At 51.5% G+C, this 25826-nt stretch overlaps 1 protein-coding gene across 8 annotated transcripts in view; it reads left to right on the forward strand.

Annotated features, from left to right (window-relative positions):
* The window catches only part of CLEC16A (C-type lectin domain containing 16A), a 202541-nt gene that overhangs the window by 148656 nt on the left and 28059 nt on the right, over positions 1–25826 (forward strand). For 4 of the 8 annotated variants that reach the window (XM_032392262.1, XM_032392264.1, XM_032392265.1 and 1 more), the window contains 2 exons: positions 1625–1829; positions 3545–3712. In XM_032392262.1, coding sequence (XP_032248153.1) covers positions 1625–1829; positions 3545–3712 — 373 coding nt within the window. The remainder of the gene's footprint in view (positions 1–1624; positions 1830–3544; positions 3713–25826) is intronic. The other 4 variants (XM_032392260.1, XM_032392263.1, XM_032392261.1 and 1 more) reach the window with 1 other exon arrangement.

Consider the following 25826-nt stretch of genomic DNA (forward strand, 5'->3'; position numbering starts at 1 on the left):
GTGCTGAAGACAGCCTTCCAGCTCCTGTCCCCTGTCAGGACCCCCAGTCCCTGAGCGTCCAGTCAACTCTCCCCGGCCTGAGGCATGCCCTGCTCTGAGGCAGCCCATTTCCTTGCTGGGTGGTCTCTGGTTGCTGGCAAGGTCTTGCTTAGGCCGACCCATGTCCACCTCTGCACAGTGTGACCTTCTGGCAGCATCCCACTCTCTTAGGGAGCCGCCCACGTGTTTGAAGATGCTATTTCCCCAACCTCCTCTTTTTCCAGATCTTTCCACTTAAAAAATGTCTTTTACAGAGGGTGATGTGAGAAACTATATGAAGAATCTTTCACTTAAAAAAAGGACTCCCGTGTAAGAGGTTGTCCATTAGATGACTTAGTGCTTCTTATTTATCTAGAGTTAGGATCAATTTCCTTTAGAATTTAGTGTCAGGAAAGTGTTTTTCTCCCTCGAAGGATTAATACATGTCCTCCATCAGACAATGAAAGGCACATAAACCTTTCCTTTTGGTCGCCTTCCAGTAGTTACTATTTATTTGTCAGGCCATTTCTGTGTGCCAGGTTCTCCGCTTTAAATGTGTAATATCTCATCTAATCCCCCACCGCAACATTCTGAGGCAGATTTTCTTTCCAAAGAGTCTGTGCCAGATTTAACGCCTACAAACAGCAGCCATCTCACTTGGGGAGGCTCTTAGCATTTTCCCCAGCTCCTGTAGCACGTCCGACTTTCGCGTCTGCCTCCTGTTTCAGGCCTTTATCCTGCGTCACCTCAAACTTTTGTGGGAAGCAGATTCTTTGCACAGAATCCACTCTGAGGTTTTAGAGGGGATCCGTCCTTAGCACACTTGCTGTGCGCGGGCTTTCTTCTGCACCTTTGAAATGCAGCTTTCTTCATGTGCCTGATAAATGGTCCTCCCTATCCCTTTCTCGGGGCTAGCATTTTCCTTTAGGGACCAGAAATTCTTCAGACACATACAAATGGGTGCCAGGGATGCCCCCTTAAGAGAAGCCAGGAAGAAGCTGGTCAGTAGATGCGTGAATATATCTAAGATCACATCAGATGGCCATAGGCATTTTGGTTTGTTATCTGTCATTTCTCAGAAGTCAGAACTGCTGGAGTCTGACTGTTTGAGCCCCCATGGCCCCTTGATGAGGCTGGGGCACCCATTTATTCACTAGCTTACTCAGGTCCTCGTGAGTAGGGTCCCAGCCCTCACAGCCAGCATGGACTCCCTTTGCCTGTCCTCTCCGAGAGGCCTGGTCTGGTGTGGGCCCATGCTTGACTCAGGCTTGGGAGGCTGCTCCTTCAGAGCAAAAGCCAAGGTGAATTTGGGGAACTCCTTTTTTTTTTTTTTTAAAGATTTTATTTTTTTATTTGAGAGAGAGAACACACGAGAAGGGGGAGGGTCAGAGGGAGAAGCAGACTCTCCGCTGAGCAGGGAGCCCGATGCGGGACTCGATCCTGGGACTCCAGATCTTGACCTGAGCCGAAGGCAGTCGCTTTACCAACTGAGCCACCCAGGCGCCCTGGGGAACTCCTTTCTTGATAAGATATAGACCCCACAGCTTCCAAGCCGCTGCCCTCCTCCTAAACCTCACAACCACCCTTTCTTTGGCCTCTTCTATAGGACATGCAGGTGACCGGCGTGGAAGATGACAGCCGCGCCCTGAACATCACCATCCACAAACCTGCGTCCAGCCCCCACTCCAAGCCCTTCCCGATCCTCCAGGCCACCTTCGTGTTCTCGGACCACATCCGCTGCATCATTGCCAAGCAGCGCCTGGCCAAGGGCCGCATCCAGGCGAGGCGCATGAAGATGCAGAGGATAGCCGGTGAGTGGCCAGCTCTGGCAGCTGTCCTTGGAGCCCTCGGGCTCTCACATGGACCTCTAGAAAAGGACACCTATGGTTTAGGAGTTCATTGTGTTCTGGTGAAAGGACAGAGAATCTGCTCAGAATTCCCCATTCCCCAGGTGTTCGATTTCTAGAGAGTTTCTAGGGCTACATGGAAGGGAAGGAGAATCCTCCCTAACCAAGCAAGAGGCCATGAGCAGTCAGGTGTCCGTGTGGGACAGCTGTTCTCCGGCACACAGGAGTCTTCTAGCTTATACTTAAAAATGCTTGGACATTCCTCTTCTACCTTTGATCCTTAACCTTAAGATTAGTAGGGTCTGTTTTGCCCATTTCTCCGAAGAGTAAACTGAGGCTCAGTGACTTGCCCCGAGTCACACAAGCAGCGAGTTGGCAGAACCCAAATGCAGAACTTCTGACTCTAAAGCTCATCCCTTCCCCCTCTCCCTCCAGCTCTCGTGAGAGGCAGCCCTGCTTGGTGAGGGGGCCACGATGACCCAGCACTAAACTCGGAAGTCGGTGTACGCGTCACAGGCACTGTGGTGAATTTGTGAGGAGGCCTAATGCTGCCCCTTGCAGGAAGGCTCGAGCTTTCTTAGAAATCAAGGCACTAAAACAAGGGCGTTCCATTCATCAGGGCTGACAGCACGGCATTCCCTCAGGGAAAGGCATTCTATCTAGCTGCTCAAATTATAAATAGTCTTTCTCCAGACACCAACGCCTTTCAGTCCAAGCACCGATGGTCATTCTGGTGTGGTTGCTGGGAGGATTTCCAGCCGGCTTGGGGAGGAGGGGCGCCTTCTAAAGGGATTACCGAAAAATAAACACTTGGTGGGCTGGGTCCTCTGAACATGCCAGATTCGGTTCTTTGCCGTGCCTGCCCTGTTGATTTGCCCAGGCCTGCGTCCCAGGCAGTCCCTGTTTCATTTCTCACTTAGCTGAAACTTGGCCTATGAAATCATTACAGAAGCATTTTGTAATGTGCAAAGTGACTTAAATCATTCAGTCCTTTCTCTGAGGATTTATTTTCAGAAGGGTTGTTGTTGTTGTTGTTGTTGTTTTTAATGTAAAGCAATTTCTCACCGCTGGCACGAAGGGTAGATATTTCATTTGAAAATTGAGAGTTATGCCATAAAGTGGCTGTTCGAACTAACGCCTTGGGTATTCCTTAAATTGATTTTAAAAAGCTCCTCCAGATTGCTATATCATGAGATTGGTTTATGCCAGGGAAGACGGCAAGTGTGACAGATAAGCACACGCTCATAAATACACACACACACACGCGGGTAGGTTCGCCCTCACACACTCTTCCCCATGCGCACGTACATATGGGAACTTGCAGGGCAGAATTGGCCCCGTTTGCTTTGGGGTCTGAAATGACACCCGTGGTGAAGCCTGGCAAGGGTCTTTTGCGTGCGGAAGCCAAGGATCCAGAGCGGAGACTGGCCGGCATCCATCTCTGAATCCCTCGCCAGGCACCAGCTGTGTTTTGAGCTCAGGCGGAATCTTTGGGGTCACCTGGGTCTCCCCAGCCTGAGGCTGCTGGCTGCCTGCTTGGCACTGTCCGAGTGATATGCCTGGTAGAGCCGCGGCCACTCTGGCTGCGCGTGCCGCCCCCCACCCCCCCAATCCAGAGCCCACCACCTGTACCCGCGGCCCGCGCGATGAGCATGAACCACGGTGTTGTTTGAACGTAGCCCTCCTGGACCTCCCGATCCAGCCGACGACCGAAGTCCTGGGGTTCAGACTTGGCTCCTCCTCTTCTACCCAGCACCTGCCTTTCCGTTTCTACGACCAGTGCCGCCGGGGCAGCAGCGACCCCACGGTGCAGCGCTCTGTGTTCGCGTCAGTGGACAAGGTGCCAGGTAAGCCGCCCCAACCCTGCGCCACCTCTCGTCCCCGCCTGGGGCTCCAGGGCTTGCTCTCTGTGGAGCCTGTGCGAGCGAGCCTCCCTGCGCTTCTCAGAGTCCGTTCGGCTGGAAGCACCCATTTCTTAGGATTCATCAAAGTATGGCACAGGATGAAACACAAGCCCTAGAAATAAATCTTGGCTTTCTCTTTGGTATTCTGCTGCCTGGGTTTGGTTTTCCAGAGATTTTCTGGGAATGTGGAGGAACTTCTCAGAATTAAGACTAAGAAGTTTCTTGGAAATTTCTTGGAAATACTTAGATTGCTAGTAATGAGGTTGTGGGGGAGTGGTTTCCTTCTCCATGTAGGATGACTAGAGAGACAGTATGCATGGTTCCTCTTAGAGCCCCTGAAGAAGTGAGAGCTCCCGATGGGCTGTGCCAGGGTCTTCCATCCGGGAGCTGGGGGCACCTCTGCCCACTCTCTCCAATGCTCATCTTGAAACCACCCCCCTCCCAAAAAAAGAAACACAAAGAGAAAGTGCAAGGGCAGCTTGCTTCTCCAAAAGGGCCGGCGGGCTCTCCCCTTCCTGTTCTGGTGCGTCTACCTTAAGTCAATCCATGTGCACCCCGATCCCTCGAAAGAGAACCTTGCCCTTGATTACAAAACTTCTGAAAGTTGTCCAGGCTGTCCCCTGCAAGCGTTTGGGGTTTCGAACTTTAATTGATACGTTGCAAAATGTGTTTGAAAGCAGTTATCGATTTAAGAACAGCTGTTGATTTAAAGTGCGGCCGTAAGGACCTGTCCAAAATCAGGGTCCTTCTTTTCCTTCCACTCTGTGATTTATCCTATATTCGTTCTTTGATTTCATTAATTTATTTTAGAAATATATATACTGTAAGTATATGATATTTTAAAACCCAAGCAGGACGTGATAAAATGAGAAGTGAGTCAGCTTTGCCCCAGAAGGAATCACTGTTACCAGTTCCTTGCTTATCATTTTAGAAATGTTCATTTTATGCCATGTATGTTTTTTCTTGTCAGTTTTTACACATGGGGTCATACCATATATGTAATTCTGCACCTTGCCTTTTTTCCCCCCACTTAATTCAGTGTTACACGTCAATGCATATAGATTGACTTCATGCTAATTAATAATTAACTCTTTTATGGTATTTTATTGTATGGCTGGACCAGAAAATCTTTTATATCGTGTTGCATTGATGGACATTTGGGTCATTTCCAGTGTTTTGCTCTTCCAGTGTCATAGAGAACATCCTTGGGGCCTTGATATAACTGTTGCAAATCTTGAGTGTCTGTGGGATAAATTCTCAGCAGTGGGTCTGCCGAGTCGAAGGGGAGGCTTTTCTTCTTGACATATGTAGTCCCAACGTGCGCTCTGGAAAAGTGTGCCGGTTCACACTGCCACCCACTAGTCTGTGACTGTTTCCATCCTCGAAACCAGTCTTGGTCTATAAGAACGATTGTGGCACCACCTCCATTTTCAGCTATGAAATAGGAGATGATTTGTGCCTACTCCAGGGTCTGGATGATTTTTTTTTTTTTAAGATTATTTATTTGAGGGGTGGGTAGGGGCAGAGAGAGAGGGAGAGAGAATGTCAGGCAGACTCTGCACTGAGCATGGAGCCCGACGCCGCCGGGCTTGATCTCACAAGATCATGACCTGAGACGAAACCAAGAGTCAGATGCTTAACCGACTGAGCTACCCAGGCGCCCCTGGAGGATTCTTTGTTAAAAATTGTCCAGGTTTCTTCACGTTCTGTAGGGATGGTTGCTAAGTAAATATAAATGATGGCCATGAGTCTGGGTTAAATAAAGATTGGCTTGGTAAGAAATCATTCCTTTTTCTTTCATTCGTTCTTTTTTTTTTTTTACACACAGTTATAATTTTTATAACATTTCTATAAGCACTGCCTTGTGATTTTTGTAATTGAGATATAACTGACATCAGACATTATATTAAGAAATCATTTCTTTAGGGTCATTAGGGTTTCATCTCGGGAATGAATGGGTTAAGTTAAGAGAAAAACCCCGGCCTTATTTCCGTTCCATCCTTTTTGGAACAAGGCAAGTGTAAATAAATGGTTAGAGCCAAATGTCACATTCTTCGGCATCTGCATAATCATCTTCTGTTTGCAGAAGGCTTTATAATGCCTGATTGCTAACTTCTCCCACCCTGCCTGGGCTCCAGGGGAGAAGTGAGGTCATCCAGTGCTGGGGGTATGGTCCTGTCTACCATGGCCTGGGCCTGCCTGGCAGGGGTGCTGGCATAGCTGGAATGCCTCTATCCTGTTGCTGGTCCCAGGGTTGGGGTATTTGAGGTTGAGCCATTTGAGACTGTGGCAGGGCAAAGGTAGCTGCCGAAACTGGCCATCTGCCCCTTCCCTGTCTCTCGCCCCTGACAGCCCCTGGAAGTGCCGCTCAGCTGTGGGGTGGAGAGTGGGCCATTCACCCCAATTGTGCCCCCAAGGGTGACTGCTCTGGGCCCTTGGGGAGAGAGGCTTTGCTGCCTTCCCCAAATGGCCTGTATTGGAGAGCAAGTGAAATCCGTGAGCCTCAGCGTGACTCAGACAGAGGGAGGGGAGCTCTCCCCGCCCTGCCCTTCCTCACCACCTGCTATCTCTGTAGCCTGCCCCACAGCCGCCCAGCATCTGGAATCATCCTTGATCCTCCTCTTTCCCGTCCCATCCCCACTGGCCTCCTCTGCCTCCAGAGTACATCCCAACTTTTCTCCCTGTCCTGGCCACCAGCCCTCACCCTAGATCATGCAGGAGCTTCTTCGGTGTTCTCAGGCATCCAGCCTCACCTCTTCCCTTTGGCCAGAGGGATCTTTCTAGAACATAAATCAGATCACATCATGCCCCTCTCTGCAACCCTCTAGCAGCTTCCCGTTGTACTTGGAACAAAATCCAAATCTCTCACTCGGTCTTGTGTGGTTGTTATGAGATTGGCCCCAGCTGGCCCCTCAGATGCAGCCCCCCCACCACTTCCTTCCATCCCATACCCCAGCCGTACCAGCCCCTGCTGCTCCTCTGAGTCAGTGTTTCTCAAAGTTTTGGCTTCAGGATCCCCTTTAGACCCTTAAGAAAAAGTATCGAGGGTCCCAAAGAGGTAGAGTTTATATGGATTGTATTTATTAATATTTCAGGTAGTACAAATTAAAACTGAGAAATGCTTTAACTATTTACATATTTATTTTTTAAATAAAAATACACCTATCACATGTAAATATAAATAACATAGTTTTTAATGAACAATAACTGTTTTCCAAAGCAAAAAAAAAACAAAACACAAACTTCATGTTTTATATTTTTGCAAATCTCTGTAATATCTGGCTTAATAGAAGGCAGCTGGACTCCTACATCTGCTTCTGCTTTCAATCTGTTGTCATAGCATACACTGTGTGGCCTCTGGAAAGCTCCCCCGTATACTCCTGGGAGAGTGAATGTAAAAGGAAAATGCTGTCTTACTATTTTTGTGTGAGTAGTTCTTGTTATTATTTTTATGTGAGTAGTTCTGACCCTGGGAGGGCCCCAAGGTTCCCCAGACTATGGTTTAGAACCATTCCTCCAAGTCACTGGCCTCTCTCCTGCTTTAGGGCCTCCTCATTGGATGTTCTTCCCCAGATCTGTGTGTGGCTGCCTCTTCCTACTGCACAGGCCTCAGTCTGCATGCCGCCTCCTCCGAGAGGCCTTTCCTGATCCACCCCTCCTTCCTCCATCCCATTAGCCTGGTTTATTTTCTCTGCAGTTCTTTACCTGGATGACATGTTTGGGTACCAGGCTGCGGTCTTTCTTCCACACGGAGAAGGTCACTTCTGTGGACACCTGGTCTGTCCTGTTTACTGCTGTACCTCAGCACCTAGCACTGTGCCTTCATTCAGTATTTATTGGATGAAGAATGAGCCCACACTTGGGCTTTGCACAGCCTTAGAGCAGATCCCACTAATGCCTTCTTCCTGCGTGAACACCAGGAAGACGAAGTTCTCTCTGGAGCCCTAGACCTCGGGTTGTTTAGTCCGTGGCCCTTGGACTAGGGAAGGGACACCAGAGAATGGAGACCCCAGAAGATCTTAAGCATTCTTCTGCTTCATTTCCGTCACCAGAGTGAACAAGTTGTGCATCCAGGGCGGGCAAGTGCACTCACCTGATAGATTTCGGTTGGTTGCACCTCATGAATTTCCTCACCCTCACCTTGAAAGTTTTCAAAAACCAAAGAGTGGGGCCAGAGGGGGTCATCAGAAGCACGGCCTAGATTGGCCTCTGATGCTATGGCATCCACAGCCCGTGAGTGCAACCCTGTCGCCCCCCCCCCCACTTTGGGAATGGTCTTGCTCTGTGTCCCTCACCCGAGGCCACACGGCTGCACAACTCCAGGCTGTGTGGGACCCTCACCCCCGCCTAGGGGGTAATCCCCAGTAGGGAAGACAGTTCTGGCCACCTGCCTCGGGGTGACTGCTAGAGGGACTAGCTGTGTTATGACATATCTTCCGTTTCATCTGTAGCCCAGGTGGCCATCACAGAGCAGTTTGTCCCCCCTTTACAAGCTGTAAATGATTATATTTGATGAAAATGTACCTTCCATTTCCTTGGAAGAGATACTAAAGTAGAATATAAATCAGGGCTCTTAGGCGACTAGCCACTTCGGTGTATTTTTCTTTTTCCATTGGGCTTGGAGAGAAATCACAAATTCTCTGTATTGGCTGATTTCATGTTCATGGCTCTTTCCCCTGCAGAAAGTTCTACTCCACGAGGGTAGAGGCTTGGGTGCATGCCTGGCTGGGGCGGCTGGGTCATCAGCAGACAGCGTGTCCAGGTGCACAGGCACGACCAGCTCTAGAGTTGGCCTTTGAGATGCAGCCTTCCATGGTTTGTGCCCTCGAGGGACCTGTCCCACCAACCCAAGGTGACAGCTGATTGCCGGAATCCGCCAAGGGAGGCGGGGTGTCCAAAACTAGACCACCGAGGCATCTTTCCATAAACACCCAAGTGGACCGGCCCATCCCAGAGCAGAAGCCATTCCTGGAAGTGCCCCTGGTGGGGGGTGGGGGTGGAGGGGTGGGGGCGTGTGAGGCGTGGGCAGCAGCCTCCAGTCAGAGGGCCAGGACTTCAGCCTCCCAGGGCAGCCTTAACCCCCACTCTGGACTCCTCCTGGCCCAGAGGCTGCTCACAGGTGTTCACCTGGCAGGTCATGGTGACATGGAGGTGGACAGAACTCCACGGTCCCTCTTGCTCAGCCCCCACCCCCCGCCCTTCCCAATTCTAATCCAGACTTCTGCTTGGAGCCCTCCATGTGGCTGGTTCCTTCTCAGCATTCAGGACTCTGCTCAGATACCTGCTCAGGGGGGCCTCTGCTGGGGGCCCCGACACCCCCCAGGCCCTCTCTGCGCAGCAGCTGGTTTTATTTGTTTAATTGAGGTGAAATTCACATAAAACCTTTTGAAAAGATACAGTTCAGTGGCGTTTAGTACATTCGCAGTCTTGTGCCACCACCACCTCTGCTAGTTCCACAACACCTTCATCACCCCCCAAATAAAAGCCTGTTCCCATCAAACGGTCGCTCACCATTCACCCTTCCCCAGCCCCCAGCAACCACTGCTCTGTATTCTGTCTCGATGGACTTAACCCGTTCTGGACGTTTCACATATGTCCTACGTCGCGTAGCCTTTTGTGTCTGGCTTCGTTCACTTAGCGTCACATGTTCGAGGTTCCTCCACGTTGTAGCATGTGTCAGAGCTAGCCACTGTGTGGATGGACCACATCTCATTCATCCATTCTTTCACCCACTGATGGCCACATGGCTGGTTTTCACCTTTGGGCGAGCGCTTACAGCGCTGCTATGAGTGTGCATGTGGAAGTTTTTATTTGAACACCTGCTCCCAGTTCTTTGGAATATCTACATCCGAGTGGGATGGTTTTCCCACAGTCTTCAGAGCCCTTGCCATTAGCTGAAGTTGACCCATATGTCGTCTGTGTCGCTTGCCCTGCACTCGTGTGGAAGGCCTTGGGGTTCCTGTTTGTCTTGCCCTCCCCTGCTGACACTTAGCGAGCAGGTGCTCAGTGACTGTCGAAGGCGGGTTAGGGACGTGGATTGCTAGATGGAGGCTGGGAGGGATGAATTGCTCAGTGTCTCATTTCCCCAGCAGCCTGTAAACTCCAGCTGCAGGGGCGTTGCTGTCTTGCTCAGACCCAGCTCTGGCACCTGCACCAGTTGGCTCAGGATGCCAACTGGAGAGTCAGACTTCATCCCGCAAGGGCCAAGCTCTGCTTTCCTCTCTTCTTGTCCCATGACTCCATGTCCTACTGGGTCCAGGGCACCATCTGTCTCTGAGCAAACATGTAAATCCCTGAGCACAGGGGGAGTGCTGTGCTTTCCACAAGTGTTATCTTTATCAAAGGCAAACAAACTGGCCCTATCAGTCACTGACCCAGAACACTTAATAGTTCTGTGGAAAGGCAGCGCGGTTCCAGGGCCAACCCTTGGCAGCTGAGTAACTGAGGAAGAATGCGAAGATTACAGTGTTCTCAGAGCCAGCTGAGCTGACCATGAAGCCTTGGACTGACAGCCAAAAAAAAAAAAAAAAAATCAATGTTTAATTCATAGACCTCAGTCCTGACTTCTCTCCTGGGATCACGTACTAGGTGCTAATGTCATCTTGTGACAGTGTTTCCCAGAAACTAAATTTTTAGGCCCATTATTTGCCTTGTTTCTGATTATAACACTGGAGCCACTTCCTTCCTTCCAGCTCCCCAAGGCAAGAAGAATGGCCTTTCTGGGGTCCCGCCGGAAGGAGAAGCTCCCTGCCACCTTCCTCCAATCTCCTCAGCACCCCGCTCCCCCTTAGCCACCCCTCCCAGCCTTCAGCTCCCCGGCCAGAGACTCTAGCCACTGGGTCAGTGACTTAGAGAAACTTGATTCTGACCCTGAGGCCTTTATTTATTCACTTATTTTTAAGCAAGACGTATTGAGCTGCTGAGCACTTTATGCAATTTTCTCATTTGATCCAGCAACCCTCAGAAGGGAGGTTTTGCCATTTTCCTTTTGTTCCTGTGAGGAAACAAGCTGCCCAAGGTCACACCAGATGCCCCTCCCGCAGAGAGGCTGTGCACTCAGGTCGGCCTGCCCTTCTGCTGCCACCAGCACCCGCCTGCCTCTCGGTTCCTGACTCCGCTTTGACACATCTGAAGGGAATTCTCCTTTTCTGATTTTAGAAATAAAGGCCTGCCCACAGCCAGCCACCTGAGGCCTCACTAGGATCAGGCCAAACCACGTTGTTGGCTCCAAAAGTGGGTGTGTGTCAGAGAGAAAACATCATCTGCTTCTGGGAGCGCGGGATAGAGTTTGACCAGAAGAATGAACTGTGCGAGGTGCTCAGTATGCATTGATTCTATGCTCTGGACAATGCTGGGAGCTGGGAGCGCTTGTCCTGATCTACATACGGGAAGCCAAGGCTTGGACCAAGGCTGCAGGGCTCACACAGGGCAGGCTGAGAGCCATATCTCTAAATCCCCCTCCTCTCGCCTCAAGGCTGGCATTGGTGGTGGCCAAGCCCTGATGACTCTACCACCGACCTCTGATTGTCAGAGGTTGGCGAGACAGACCTTCGTTAGAGAGGGGGCCTTCAGGTGGCCCTGGCTTAGACACAGCATTCCCCGTTCCCGTCTTCCACGCACCACACTCACACACTCTAAACCCCAGCTTGCCTGCAAAGCAGCCATACGGAAAGACACCCTTCTCCCCCCTCCACCCCCCCACCACCCCCGCAACCACCACTTCCAGACTGGGTAGAGCACATGAAGGCCCATCCTTGTAGAGATTCGTTCCTGGTCCATGAAGACCAAAAAGCAGAAATGAGACTTAGAAATCTTGCCAGTGCAAAAGCAGCAGGATTAGAGCTCTCTTCAAAGCTTTCTGGCAGTCGTGTCTAAGAGAATAGCCTTTGAGCGGTTGGGTCGGGGATGTGGGGATCAGGTTCCACGCAAAAATCATCCCTGAGCTGAGTCCTGGGGGTCCCTGCTTTCCACGCCTCTTCTTGGAGCCCCCAGGGCAGCCACGAAGAAGGCGAGTGAGCACGCTGTCCAGCTGGGAGCACACAGCCCACAAGGAACCATGTTCCTGAATCAGGGCCCGTAAGGTTCCCTCACCTGGAACGTGCCCCCAGATTTGGACTCTATCCCAGTCGACACACAGGCACTTGGTGTCTGAGGAACGCTCTTGCGAAACAGGGCACACAGGCAGAGGCAGCCTTCAGGTCCCATGAGCCTTTCTCGGGGGGCGGAGACAGAGAGGAGGAAAGAGTTCCAAAGAATTGAGTGTTGCTTCACTTTTCGGGGTCATTACCCACCTTAAACTGTCAAAGCGCCTGTGTGCCCGGGAGCCTTGTGGAGCATGTCAGAGAGCAGGGAACACTGCCCGGGTTGCTCATGGACAAGAAAGCGGGGAGCCTTTGCTGGAGGGCATGAGAAGAGACCAGACCCCAGCTTCACTCTGCCCTTTGACCTTGGCTGCACTTGGGAATGTTCTGTTGGCTCAGGCGGGCCCCCGGGGGCAGCCTTGCTGGCAGCCCAGAACGGGCGGGCACGTGTCGGAGCAAGCGGCACGGCTGCGTGCCCGTGTGTGCGCACACCGCCCATGCCCGCCCTGCAGATGCGGCTCCTGTCGGCTCTCGGTACTGTCGGCCTTCCTAGGACAGGTCCAGCACAGGTATTGCAGGGCAGTGGGGAGAAAAGGAAGAGCACCAAGAGAAGATAGGATGCACTAAATCTCTCCACCCTGAGGTGCCCATGAAGCAAATTCAGTGTCCTCTTCCATTGATCTTGCCACTCCTCCGTCTCAGGTTTCTTTTCTCAGCAACAGCATTTGCCCAGGTGAGAGTCAGCAGAAGCAGGCGGCTTAGCACAGCCCTGGAGCAGACAGTTGGGGTTCAAGTCCTGGCCCCACCTTAGACTCATTACGTGGCCTTGGGCCGGTTGGTTCGCCCCCTCTGCGTATTTATTCATAGAAAAAATGTGAATGTGCTTAACACTACTGAACTGTACACAAAAAATAGTTAAGATGGTAAATTTTAGGTTATGTGTATTTTACCACAATTCAAAAAAAAAAAAAAAAGCAGGGATGAAAATGTCACCCACCTCATTAGGCTGTCGTGAGCGTGATAGGAGTTAATTCACATAAGTGCCTAGCAGGACGCCTCACGCGTGTGCAGTGTGCAGCGAAGGTTAGGCTCTCGGTATTTTTTATTGTCATTGTTATTAGTCAGGGCTGACCCTGGGGACCCTAAATAATAGGTTCCCTTTCTACGTGTTAAATCAGTTTGCACAAAGTTAATCATCCAGCAGCTCCTTCTGCTGTAAATAACAAAGACACACCACCGTTGCACAGATTTGCTCATTTAGAAAGACTTCTCATCGGGTGCTGATAAAACACTAGGGCAGAATTTACCTCCTGCCAAAGGGCCATGAGGATTGTCGTTCTGGGATGTGCCTGAGGCCCCATAGCTTCTAGAGGCAGAGCCAGGGCCAGAGAAGAGCAGAGATCTCTGGCCAAAGCCCAGCACAGGCCCGCTCCCCGAGATACTGACCACAAGCGCTTACTTCACGTCTGCCTGAGCTGGACAGTTCCCGAGCAACCACGCGACAGCCCTGGGAGGCCCGTGCCACTCCTCAGTGGGCGGACCAGGAAACCTGAGCTCGGGGAAGGGAGGCACCTGGCCCATTCCATGAACCCATGTTGGGGGGCAGAACACCTGGGAATCAGGTGTGCTTTGGGAACCCTGTGAACTATTGTATTCCATCCAATAGCATGAGCCAGGAGCATGGAAACCAGTAGAGAACATGACCGTATTCTGTGGACACAAGTGTATGCATCCAAAGGAAAAGCCCATAAAATAATTTGAAAAAACTTTATGAGCCTTTTCCTATAGATGTTTATTTTTTGCTGCTGAGTCATTTGTTCTACCGGCTCTCATGAACAGACAAGTGATAGCAAATGGCAAGGATCAAAGGCTTGTTAGTAGGATAAAACCCAGAGATGAGAATACCCTAACCCTTTATTTTATCTGTGAATTGGAAAAAGACCACCTTGATTTGATTTTTTACCTTAAAATATCTGTGAAATAGCTTCAGGAACCCCAGGGTCCCCCGTGGAACTGGGTTTGAGAACCACTTTACCACTTCCCAAGGACCAGTCATAGTGCCTGCCTTGGGATCCCAGAGGATGCGATGCCAACTAAGTGGCACTGCTGAGTGTGCCCTTGGAGGTGCTAAGACCAAGGAGTGAGGAGTCGGGGACTTGGGTTTTGCCTCTCTGGAGTCAGGAAGGGCAGAAGAGAGACGGAAGGCCCGCTCCACCCTTCGGTTGGTGCGCCGCACCTGCACGGTGGGTGGTGCTGTGCCCTTGGCAGGGCTGAGAAGCGGCCTCTCCGCCGAGGCCCTCCCTCCCTCAGCTTGGCGCGCCTCCTGCTATACCTTTCCCTGTGTATGTGCGTCCTCTGCTAGTACTACAGTGTCGCAAGGCCTTTGTGTTTTTTCCACACAAACGATCACTGTTTTCACTCAACAGTACACCTTGGGTTTTTTTTTTTCCTGTTAGTTCCTAAGAGTGCCCACTTTCATTTTTATTGCTGCTGAGCAGTCCGTCGTGTGGGCAAACCCCTGTTTATCTAGCAGGCCCCCATTGACGGACGTTCAGGTTGGGGCCAATTTTTTGTCCTTAAATAACAAGCGTTCTGCGCACCGTTGCGCAAGGATTTCCCTGGAGCCAGTAACCATGAAGCGAGTCCAGAAATATCTAGGGCTGCGGCCCTAACAGGACTTGGTGGCCAATGAAGTATGTGGGTGGAGGGAGAGAGAGGCTCCCAGGGCTAGTTTAAGGCAAGCTATCAAAGAGTCTCACTTTCTGTCTAGACCTTCTGTGTGCATGTCTCTAAGCAAGGGCATTTTGACGATCCCAACTTGTGAGCCAGCAAAATCCTCGTTACTTGGGGATGTTGTTCTGTCCAGGAGGCCTTCAGGAGCTGTGGTGACTGCCCCTTTCCAGTGGAGTGGGTGCGGGGCCTCCAAGGGCTGGCCTGCCCTCTGCTTGGCTTGTCGCAGACAGAGCATGATGACATGGTGGCTCCCCCCATGGGCTCTCCTCCTACCTCCCGGCATCTCCGCTGGGGTTAGGACTTTCTTCAGTTCTTCTCTCTCTCTCTAGCCAGCATCCCATGACTCAGTACAGCTTCCTTTATTTGTGGCTGTCCGGCCATGGCATTTTGTATGAATGTGCTTTTCTCCAGAAACACAGAGTATTATTTGTTCAACATCTCAGATTCCCAGAGGGCCGAAAGTCAATATTATCCCAGTGTGGCAGGAATGGCTGTCTTGTGACATCTCTTCACACTTAAACAGCCTGTTCCTTGAGCCCCAGAGTAATTGCAAAAAGATATCCCAAAGCCCAGCAAATCGAGGCCAGTGAATTGTTTTACTTTGTCTCCATTGTTGCCTGCCATGAACTCAAGTCCCTGAAATCACCACATGATTTGGGCATTAGATGCTTCAACTGCATGAAATACTAAGTTTGGTGGATGATTTGCAATGACTCCTCTGAAAATATGTGCAGGTTTGGTAAAAATTCAGGTGCATACCATATGTGGTATACTTCTAACTTCACAGACTTTGTAAGGCTCCGGGATGAAGTTCCCATTTATTGAATGCATGCTGTGTGCTTGCTAGGCACTAAGCGAGTTATTTTATATAAAAATAGAGAGAAATGTATAAAAACTGTCGTGTCACTAACCCCGCTTTTGGGGCTGGGACAAGCGAGACTCACATGCAGAGCCCCTACCCAGGGTTCCAGAGATACTGAGTCTGGTTTCGAACTCCTGCCCTTTGTAATGCTTCTACCTGCTTCTTGAGAAAAAGGTTATCTCTTGCTCAGGGTTCTTTCCTTTCTTGCTAAGTTGACTTAAAGGTTCTCTGGAGCTTGTGAGCTCAAGTCGCCCTTTGTTGTGGCTTTCTGAGTATGTTGACTTCCCAGGCTGACGGTTGGGCCTCAGGTGCTGGGGATGATGCACACTCCAGCCTCTCAGGTGGGGTCCTCGTAAATCCTGGCGTCAGTCCAGTGACTGGAAGAGTCGGTGTTGATGGAATGAGCCCCCCACCCCTACCCTTAGTATCCTGCAGGATGTTCTGAGATAGTTGACATTTATAAAATCTTGGGCATTCTGGAAAAATGTTTTTTAAAAAAAACCAAAAAACAAAAAACAGATTTCCAGCCTGATGCCCAAGGAAAACATCCCACAGCTCAGAGCAGCGTTCTGGCGTCCTGAAACAGTGCCCGCGCGGCGGAGGCACGGCGTGTTCCTTGTCCCCTCTCTGACCTCTTGCCTCCACCTCAGCAGAAAGCAGATGCAGAAAACACCCTGTACCGCCTTGTGTCCCCACTGGGTCAGCAGAGGGGCCCTTCATGCCTCCGGGGACACCCACAGCCTCAAGCAGCTTAAAAGCTACCAACATTCGGGCATCTGCCATATGCCACAAGTATGCCCCCACGCTCTCTACACCGCGTGACAGCCCTGCCAGGGAGCTCTCGCCGTGAGGAGGGTAGGGGCACATGCCCTGGAGTTAGCCCCCTTGCTTGTTTGGCACCTACCCATTGACAGCTGTGTGCTGTCAGGAAGGCCCCTGAGCCTCAGTTTCTTCTGTAGAATAGAGCCTCCCTCCCGAGGGCAGGAGCTTAGCCCTGGGCCAGCACCCTGTAAGGGGCCTCACAACAGCCCCATAAGTAACAGTCTCTGATGTTGAAGAGGAGGGAGCCAGGGCCCAGAGGGCTAGAGCAGCCTGCCCAGGTTGACGTCGGGGGTGGTAGGCCAGGGCTTCTGGCCTCATGGCCGGGGCTCTAGCCCCTTGCAGGGCAGCTGGCCCAGCCCCCCCAGGCCACTCACAAGTGTTCTCGCTGGTGCTCTCAGGCTCTGCCAGTCAAGGGGACCTCCGGGCACCCGCCCTGCCAGAGCCACCAAAGCCATTGCCCCCTCAGCCACTGTGCATTCTTCTGGCAAGTGCGCACCGAGCACATCCCGCAGCTCCGTTCCTGGCCCCTGTACGGCTGGCAGCCCGTGTGGCAGAAGCAGACACAGAAACGGGGTGTCCGCTGTGCCAGAAGTCACGGGGGGGGGAGCAGTTGCGCACAGGCAAGCCACCTAGAGGCCCAGTGCTACCGGCATGCAGGGGGTCAGAGGGGGTGGGTAGAGGAGAAGATTGCTCAGGTGGGAGTGGCAGGCTGGGGGGAGATGGGGATTTCATCCGAACTCTCTGGACTTCAAGCCGGGGACTACAGAGCTGATCCGTGTTTCTCTGAGCTCCTTGTGGCCGCCGGGTGGGGAGTGCATTGGAGACAGCAGTTGGGGGGGTGGCCAGCGGGGTCCGCCAGAAGCTGAGAGCCGGGGCAGGATGGGTGACCCCTTGGTCAGTGATGGGTTTGGGAGCAGCTTGCCTGGTTGTGACAGATGTGCTCCTGAGGATGGCGCTGTCCCCCCTACATCCCCATGTAGCACCTCAGGCTCAGCAAAGCACTTCCCATTCACACTGTCATAATGCCATGGGGGAGAGCTGGGGGAAGCTGAGGCCCTGGAGGTCAGGTGACCAGCCACGTTGTACCTCCAGGAAGCCCTGGGGTGCTTTGCACTCTGTTAGAATGGCTGAATGGCTCACCTACCACTGAAGAGGGTTTCCTGAAGAGCCTTCCGTCGCCAGCATCCGGCTAGGTGTCTCTACATCCAGGTCACAACAGCCTGGGGAGGAAGGCCCTGTTACTACCCCTACTTAACAGCAGAGGAGTCTGAGGCCCAGAGAGGTTGAGTAACTTGCCCCAGTTCACACAGTGGTTGGTGGTGCTGCTGAAATCCCCTCCTCTGCCCCCTCACCCCCACAGTCTGCTCAGTCCCGTGTCCCGGGGTCCTCCTCAGGGCCTGGGCACCTGAGGACATTCCTAGCCTTGCCCTGGGGGAGCCGCATTTGGTAGCTGGGACACTGTGATCTCAACTGCAGCCCCTCACACATGGTTCCTGAGCCCGGCTTCGCTCCTGGGCCGAGAAGAGGTTTCTGAGCACGCCTGTCAGAGCGCGCTGATAAATCAGGCCCGAGATGCCTGTGCATGGCGGGCAGCACTAAATGGTTGTCTAGGCTTCCCCAGGCCAATTGACATCTGCCCAATAGGTGTGATGTATCAACAGCTTTTTCTCCTACTTTTTGCAGTCTGGGCTGGCTCTCAGCCAGAACTCTTTTTACAAAAAAAAATAATAATAATAAAGCGCTGACCTGCAGTGGGGAACGCTTGTGTGCCCGCTGAGCACCAGAGCCTCTGCCGTGGAGATTTAAGGTCTGCTGGTCAGGGGTGAATTTAGAAACTTTCTGGAAGGTTCTAGGGCTGGCCTAATATGTAGTTAAGCTCTTCAGTGATGTGAGGTTGGGGAGTTCTTCAGCTCGTTGCCGTCATGGCTCTACACAGATGGGCTTCTGTGGAAGTCCTTTGTTTAGCATACGTGTATTGAGCATCTCTTGAGCCACAGGTGCTGGGTTGGGTTTGAGGTGACAGCCATGAGCAAGCCAGACACTCATGGCCCTGCCACATGGAGCTTGCAATCTTGGAAAAATAACAGCATTATTCATATAAGTGTACCAGCAAATGATTAGCTAATAACAGGGAACCTGGTCTTCTCCAGTGGGGATCAGGGAGGCTTCCCTGCGTAGGTGGTATGGGCTGATACAGGAGGACTCGTCGGAGCAGACTGGGTGGGAGGTGACAAGGTGTTCCAGGCAGGGAAGCTGAGCACGGAGTGAGGGGCCAGGCTCCCCATCCCTGTGACAGGGGGTAGGCTCCCCCGGGTCCCCGTCACTGTGACGGGGGTAGGCTCCCCCGGGTCCTCATCACTGTGACATGGGGCAGGCTCCCTGTCACTGTGACAGTGATATTGCTCCCCTCGATGGGCCATCTTCTGTGCTTCCAGCTCTGTACCAAGCATGTTCCATGGATTCATTATCTCACCTTCTGAACCTGCCTGGGGAGAGGCAGACCTCTGCTCATTTTGCAGTTGAAGTTTCCTGAGGCCCAGGGTGGTTAAGGAACTTACCTAGACTTACACAGCAAGTCAGCGACTCCAGTGTTCCATCCTACCTCTGCCTGACCCCAACCCCTGCTCTTGCCAGCCTCCCTCTCTGTGTTATTTTTACTCTTATTCCCTGTCCTCTGTTATTACTGATACGGCTCAGAGGTCTGCTGGAAGGATCAGCACCCCATAACTAACAAGCCCATGGGATGGTAATTACTTCTTATTGACCTCTAATTTTCAAACAGCTAGAAGCCCCAAACTGCACTTTGCAAGTGTCTCCTATCCCTGGCGCATGGCTTTTTTCCAACAAACCCCTCGGGCAACTGACCCCCGACCCCACTTCATCCACCTCAGAGTAAGCACATCCCTGAGCCTTGGTCAGGACTCCATCCAAACAAAGCACAGCAGTGCCATCCCCAAGGAGCAGAGGGGCTGAGTGCGCCAGGCAGTGTCTGGGGGTTTTCCTCCGACCTCAGGCTGGAGAGTGGCCTCATTCGCCTGTTGCCAGAGGTGATAGGGCCTGCTCAGCTTGGGCAGGCCTTTGAGCCACCTCCTTGCTCCTGTGAGCAGGTGGACCTGTCCTTCTATAGTCCAGTACCCCCACGGCTTCTGTGAGATGGCCAGCTGGGTGGTCAGAAAGTCAGTCAACTAGAACCCCTTCACTCAGCCAGAGAATCCCACAGGACCTGTCCTCATGGTTTCCTGGGGGCAGAGGCACAGCCTTTTAGAAGCATGGAGTCCCAGCCCATGCAAGATCTTCTCCAGCCTGAGGCCCTGGGCTGAACCAGCATAACCCTGCGTGTGGCCCTCAGCTCTGGCTACGCATTTCTAGAATCGCCTTGAGAGAATTTGAAAAGCTCAGTGCCAGTTAAATCAGAGTGAGGAGAGGGTCATTGGTGTTTTTTGAAGCTCCCTGGCTCATACTCAAAGGCCATCCAGTCTTGAGAACACTATTAGAGATGAAGAGATCTCACTGAATTTCTCTTAGGTGGCGTAACAAGAGGGTCTGGGTGACCACTGGGGTCAGATGCTGTGGCCTGATTGTCATTTCTTTAATCCACAAATCTTCACTGCGCTCCTACCATTGGCTTGTGCAGCATGGGGCCCAGCATGACTGAGGTCCCTTCTCCATAAATCTGATGTGACCAGCCCTGTCAACTGTAGCCCAGAGATGGATAGACAGCTTGGTGGGCTGGGGTCATGCTCAGATGGGCTCTCTCCTCCATCAGAGCAGCTGCTGCTTAGTGAGTTTGGAGTACTGGGACATTCAGGGTTTGGGAGCAGATCTATCTGGTGCCCTGGGCCCAGTTTCAGGAGAGACCAGTGCTCAACATGCTTTCAGGACACCTGTCATGGGCACAGCTCTACACCACACTCTGCCAAGAACCGGGGAGTAGAAGGTTCTGGATGGGCCTTGCCTTCCAGGAGTTCATGGTGTCCTAGGGAAGACCACACCTAACGCACTATCGCTACACAGTTTGATCCTTACTGTAATGGTGTGGGAGCCCAGGACAGGGACGTCAGCCCAACCAGAACCGGAGGGCAAGGAGGGCTCTAGAAGAAGGTCTTGATGGATGGGCCAGGTTAAACAGGGTGCGTCCTGGGCAGATGATGGCAGGCTCTGGGCTATGAAAACCATGGTATGCGTGTGGGTCCTGCAAGCAGCCTGAGGTGTGTGGGGCAGGAGACAGCAGGAGATGAGGTCATGTGGGAATGACCTCCCGTGCAGGGTTGACTATCTTGGACTTCGTCGAGGAGCCCACGGGGGCTGCCGATGGGCTTCAAATTGGGGCAGGAGGGCACGGGTGCTAAAGGCTGCCCTCTAAACTGACCACACACCAGCCTGGCAGCAGGAAGACAGCGTCCTTCACAGGGGCCGGCCCCAGACTGGGCCACCCATGGGATCTGATGACCTACACTTAGTTGGAAAGAAGCAGCAGCTGAAAACCAGCTCTCACATAGAGCAGCTGGAGACCCAAGCACTAGTCCTCTCCAGGGCCTAAAGCTCACCAGGACTGTTAGTGCACCTGCAAAACGTGGTTAGGATCCAGTCCCCCCCACCACTGTGCCCCATCTCCTAGGCTGGGATTGACTCACTTACCTTAAAGGGCCCGGTAGTCAATATTTTAGGCTTTACTAGCCCCGTGCTACTTGTCCCAATCTGACTCTACCATTGCAGCCAAAGAGCCCCTGATGATATGTAAATGAGCAGGCATGGCCCCATCCAGTAAACAGCCCCACTGTGGGATTTGGGATTTGGCCTGCAGGATATTGTTTGCTGACTCCTGACCTTGGCCTTCAGAATCGTCCTGATCACCCTGCCAGCCTCTGCCCACCTCCCCACCCCGCACGCCCAGACCTCTTCAGTCTGTTCCCAGCACTGTAGCTAAAAGTGTAAGTCAGATCATGTGTGTCTTCTGCTTAAATCCTTCCATCGCTGGCTCCCCTTTCACTCACAATGAAAGCCAGATTCCTTACAGTGGCCCCCAAGATCCCACACAGTCTAGACCCTCGAGACCTCACATCTCCCCACTGTTCCCCTGGCCAACTCCAGGGCAGCCACAGGAGCCCCCGGCTGAGCCTTGTCGTGGCCCAGCGTGCCCGTCTTCCAGCCCCTGCACTGAGCGCTCTCATCTCAGGTACCTGTGTGGCTGTCTTCACTGCCTTAGAGTTGTTCGTCAGAGCTCCCTGTCTCGGGGCTCTTTCTGACCCTCATGTGTAACTCACGGCCCTGCCCCACCCCCGGCACTCCAGACGCCGCTGCCCTGCTCAGTTCTCTTCATAGCACTCCTTTCCTCCCAACATTTTCTATTTCTTCATTGTCTGCCCACCCCACACCCTGTCCTTCCCAGCCCATTATTGAACTATAAGCTCCAAGAGAGCAGACTCTGTGTTTTGTTTTCTGCTAAATGCCCAGCTCCTGGAGCTGCACTGGGGGATATACCATGTAGATAGTGCTTGGAAGGTATTGGATGGGTGAGTAGGGAGATGGATGGATGAATGGATGGATGGCTGAATGGGTGGGTGGATGGGTGGGTGAGTGGGTGGGTGGATGGATATAGAGGAAGAGAGAGAAATTGGTGGATGGATGGAACCAACAGATCTTCAATACCCGCTTTATGTGTTAGACCTTGTTCACTGTGGACTCAGGGTGTATGCTGAACTGACTAGTCCCTTTGGAGCTCCCAGGTACTGTGGATGCCATAGATGTCAACCCTGATCAGGGCCCTGAAGGAAACAGCTGAGAGCTGGGATAGTATGCAACAGAGGGATCTGACCTGGACAGGCAGTGCAGGAAAGCATCTCTGAGGAAGGGTTGTTGGCCTGGGAGGAAATGGAGGAGCCAGGCTGGGCAGGAATCCATCCCAGAAAGGAGTCCACACAGACGGGAGAGCCATTGATGCCTGGGCCCGCAGGCTGCCCAGATCCCCAAGGAATGAAAACATTGCTGTCCAGGTCATAACCTGCCACCAGTTGGTGCACAGAATTCCCCTTTGTTGTCACTTTCTGCCCTGGCCAGCTAAGTGGGGTGCAGAGCCCAGTCCTGTTTCCTGGGAGGGGGTTCAGCAGGCATTCCCAGCAATGACCCAGGTCTCTTCCCGTGTGAGCAAAGAGCATGGAAGGAAGAGTTTGACCCAGGACATGTTTCTGATGAACTCTTTTGGAGTAGAAGTTCATAGGCTCAGGCCTGATGTGAAGAACACAATGTTTTATGCCACATGCAGGAGAACAAATGGCAGAAACTGGAGTGGGGGGGGTTTTCAAAGGCCGGGTTATAGACTTATTAGTGTAATTGGGGATAAATGTGTTTGTAGCCCCTGCTGCAAGTTAAAATCACAACTGGTTAGAAGGGGGTCGAAAATGTTCAAAAATTGATGGTAGTGATGATGCACAATTCTGTGAATAAACTAAAAACCATCGAATTGTAACCTTTTAAATCCATAGATTATACAGTATGTGAAGTATATCTTGAGAAAGCTGTTGTATTTTTTTTAAAGATTTTACTTATTTATTTGAGAGAGACAGAGAGAGAGCATGAGCAGGGGGAGGTACGGAGGGAGAGGGAGAAGCAGACTCCCTGCCTAGCAGAGAGCCCAATGTGGGGCTCAGTCCCAGGACCCCAGAATCATGACCTGAGACAAAGACAGACGCATAACCAGCTGAGCCACCCAGATGCCGTGAAAGCTGTTATATGTTTAAAAACACTTCTGAACTAGTCAGACTGTCACAAAGCTGTCGTCTTTTTCTTTTTCTAAAGACCAGATTATCTCATTTGTATCCTATTTTGATCATAAAATAGTCAAATTTATGCGGCATTTTCCTTAAAGCAGTCCAGATGTGGAAAAAAAAAGTTGGAACCCTCAACACAGGAATAATCTGGAAACCTTGATGCAATGCAGACTTACCTGGCACACTTCCTCTTCCCTAAAATTTGCCTTTTTTCCATTTATTTTTTGACTTTGAAGAAAAGATTCTGTTCTTACTGGTAAAATAGTCTCCTGTTCCCTTTCCTTTCCTGTAAATTATAAGTTTGCATTTCATACCTTTCCAGAAATCTCTGTTGATTGTGGTCTGACCTCAGAAGCAAGGCTTCTGGGAAAGAAAGGTATTAAAATCACTGCTTTGAGCATTTGTTGAAAACCTCTGAAGTGGCAAGCAATTTATGTTGTGGATTTGAGACAGAAAACAGGTGAACAACACCTGTTCGTTGCTCCAGGAGTCCCTTCCTGGTGCAGGTTAGGTGATACGTCAGCCACTCTATCCAGCTCACTCCAGTGACTTTAAAAAAATGTGATCCCGAGGGCTCCGTGTTATTTCTTGGAGATGATTAGAGCCAGTGGTGCTCCTCTTCTTGCGTGGTCGAAGCTGGTAAAGGTTGTCTGGAGAGAAATGCTCAGAGCTGTGGCTGGAGCTCCCGCTTAGCAGTGCCTGCTGCTGTTTATCAGCCACTTGCTACATACCAATCCCCACGCTAGGCGCGCTTGTGCGTGAGGTAGGGATTACTTCCTCCGTATTTCACCCAGGGAAACGGAAGCTCAAGGCACCACAGGCAAACAGCGGCAGGCCAGATTTGAACCCGTCTGTCCATCTCCGAAGCCCACACTGTACTTCTGTTTCCCTGTCCGTACCCCAGCGCTCAGTACCCCCAGCCAGCACCCATCCTGCCTGGCCCCTCCCTAGAAGAGAGCTGGGAAAGCACAGCGGTCCTGGTCCTGGGGGGCCAGAGCAGCTCCCACAATGAGAGCACCTCTGGCACCCTCCCCCGCAGCACGGCGACAGACCAGAATGCTCTTTCTCTGGGACAGGTCATGTGCCCTTCACAGGCCCAGAGGAGCGCAAAAGAAACACTTCAGCCGTTCTGTTTAGGAGGCAGGATGTGCTTCTGTCCAAAGAAGTGCTCTCACGATTATTTATTAATTGTGAAAGGGAAGAAAAAAAGAATAGGGTTTCCTGGAAAGGGATAAAAGTTCAATATGATAAACTCCCGAAAAGCAGTCAAAGGCCAACAAGGGCAGAAAAATAAAGGACAGAGAGAGTAAGAGAGATGATGAATCAAAGTGGCCAGTGTGTGAGCAGCGCCCCGGGAAGGGGCCATATCTCATGGTGATGGAGGCGCACGGAGTCTGGGAGCCGGAGCAACCCCGGGGCGGTGGTGGCAGCGAGTCCGGGAGCCACCCTGCAAGGTCGCTAGGGCCCTGGGGGATGAGCTGCCGATGACAGGGAAGGACGGGACTGGTCACCAGTCAGCTGTCCCGCCGTCACTGCAGGCCCACTCTGTTCATCTGTGTGCGCTCATAACCGAATATAGAAGCTTATCAATAGAAACTGTAAAGGTACAAGAAAAAAAAAAATCACTACAGTCCTCCCACCCCAGAGAAAAGCATTGTTAATATTTCTGCTTTTTTCTCATTTGTGTCTTCTCTTTTTTCTCTTTTTTTCCGTAATTTTTAGCTACCCAAGAAATATATGAGTTGATTTTAAAAAGTAAAAGTTAAAATTTAAAAAGTAAAAATTAAAAAAAAAAAAGCATCACAAATGGGACTTAAGTCCCCTTTGAGTACTCTTCCCTATTCTCACCCCTCCCTAGACATCCCACGGTTTGGCTTCTCTCCTTCCAGATCCTTCTGCGTGCCATTGCGTTCTGTCCATGTGCCCATAACCAACAGACAGGAAGGGGCCATAGCCCCTTCTCTGCAATTCTGAAATCCAAACAGCACTGAAAATTAAAAGATTTTTCATAACTCACGTGGTGGCAGAACCTGCCTTGAGCTATTTGTAGGCTATTTATAAGAGTTGCAGATGCCATTTATTGTGAATATATGTGGGTGGTTTTTTTTTCCTGCAGAAATGCAATATTTTGGGTTTTAGCTACCAGAGACCAGCTGAGGGTGTGCCTTAATATATGTATGTGTGCCACATGGCCTTTTCAGCCTTAAAGACTCTAAATTCTAAAACATGTCTAGCCTCAAGGGTTTAGGATCTGTAATTGTCTTATGGTTTTGGCTCCCCCCCACACACCTTTTTAACCTACACAGAATTCTAATTCTGAATATCCTTCTGCAGCTTGATTTTCAGACGGACTGTGAATAAAAATCTTTCCGTGTTCAGGGGTACAGATTTCGCTCATTCCTTTTCGTGGCTGTGCGGTATTCCATAGTGTGGGTGCCTGGTGTCTTGGGCTGGGCATTTGGTCGTTCTAGGTGTTCACTGTCCAGACAGCACTGCAGTGGACGTCCTTGGATGATGCACCTCTCTGCGCACAGGTGCAGCCAAGCTCAGAGCTGCTGGGCTGTGGGCTTTCGCTTTGAACGACATTGCTGTCGTCAGAAGCCCATCCCTGTGCGGCCAAATACCTCTTCCTACACGACATTACCAGTAGCTGCATAGCAGTCCATGGTCTGAGTATTGGCTTCTCACGGCTGCCGTCACAAAGTGCCGGGGACATAGTGGCCTGCACAACAGGAATGTACTGTCTCGGGGTTCTGGAAGCTGGTGTAGGCAGGGTTGGCTCTTTCTGAAGG

This window comes from Phoca vitulina, unplaced genomic scaffold, assembly GCF_004348235.1.
Source record: "Phoca vitulina isolate PV1807 unplaced genomic scaffold, GSC_HSeal_1.0 scaffold66, whole genome shotgun sequence".
Taxonomy (NCBI): Eukaryota; Metazoa; Chordata; class Mammalia; order Carnivora; family Phocidae; genus Phoca; species Phoca vitulina.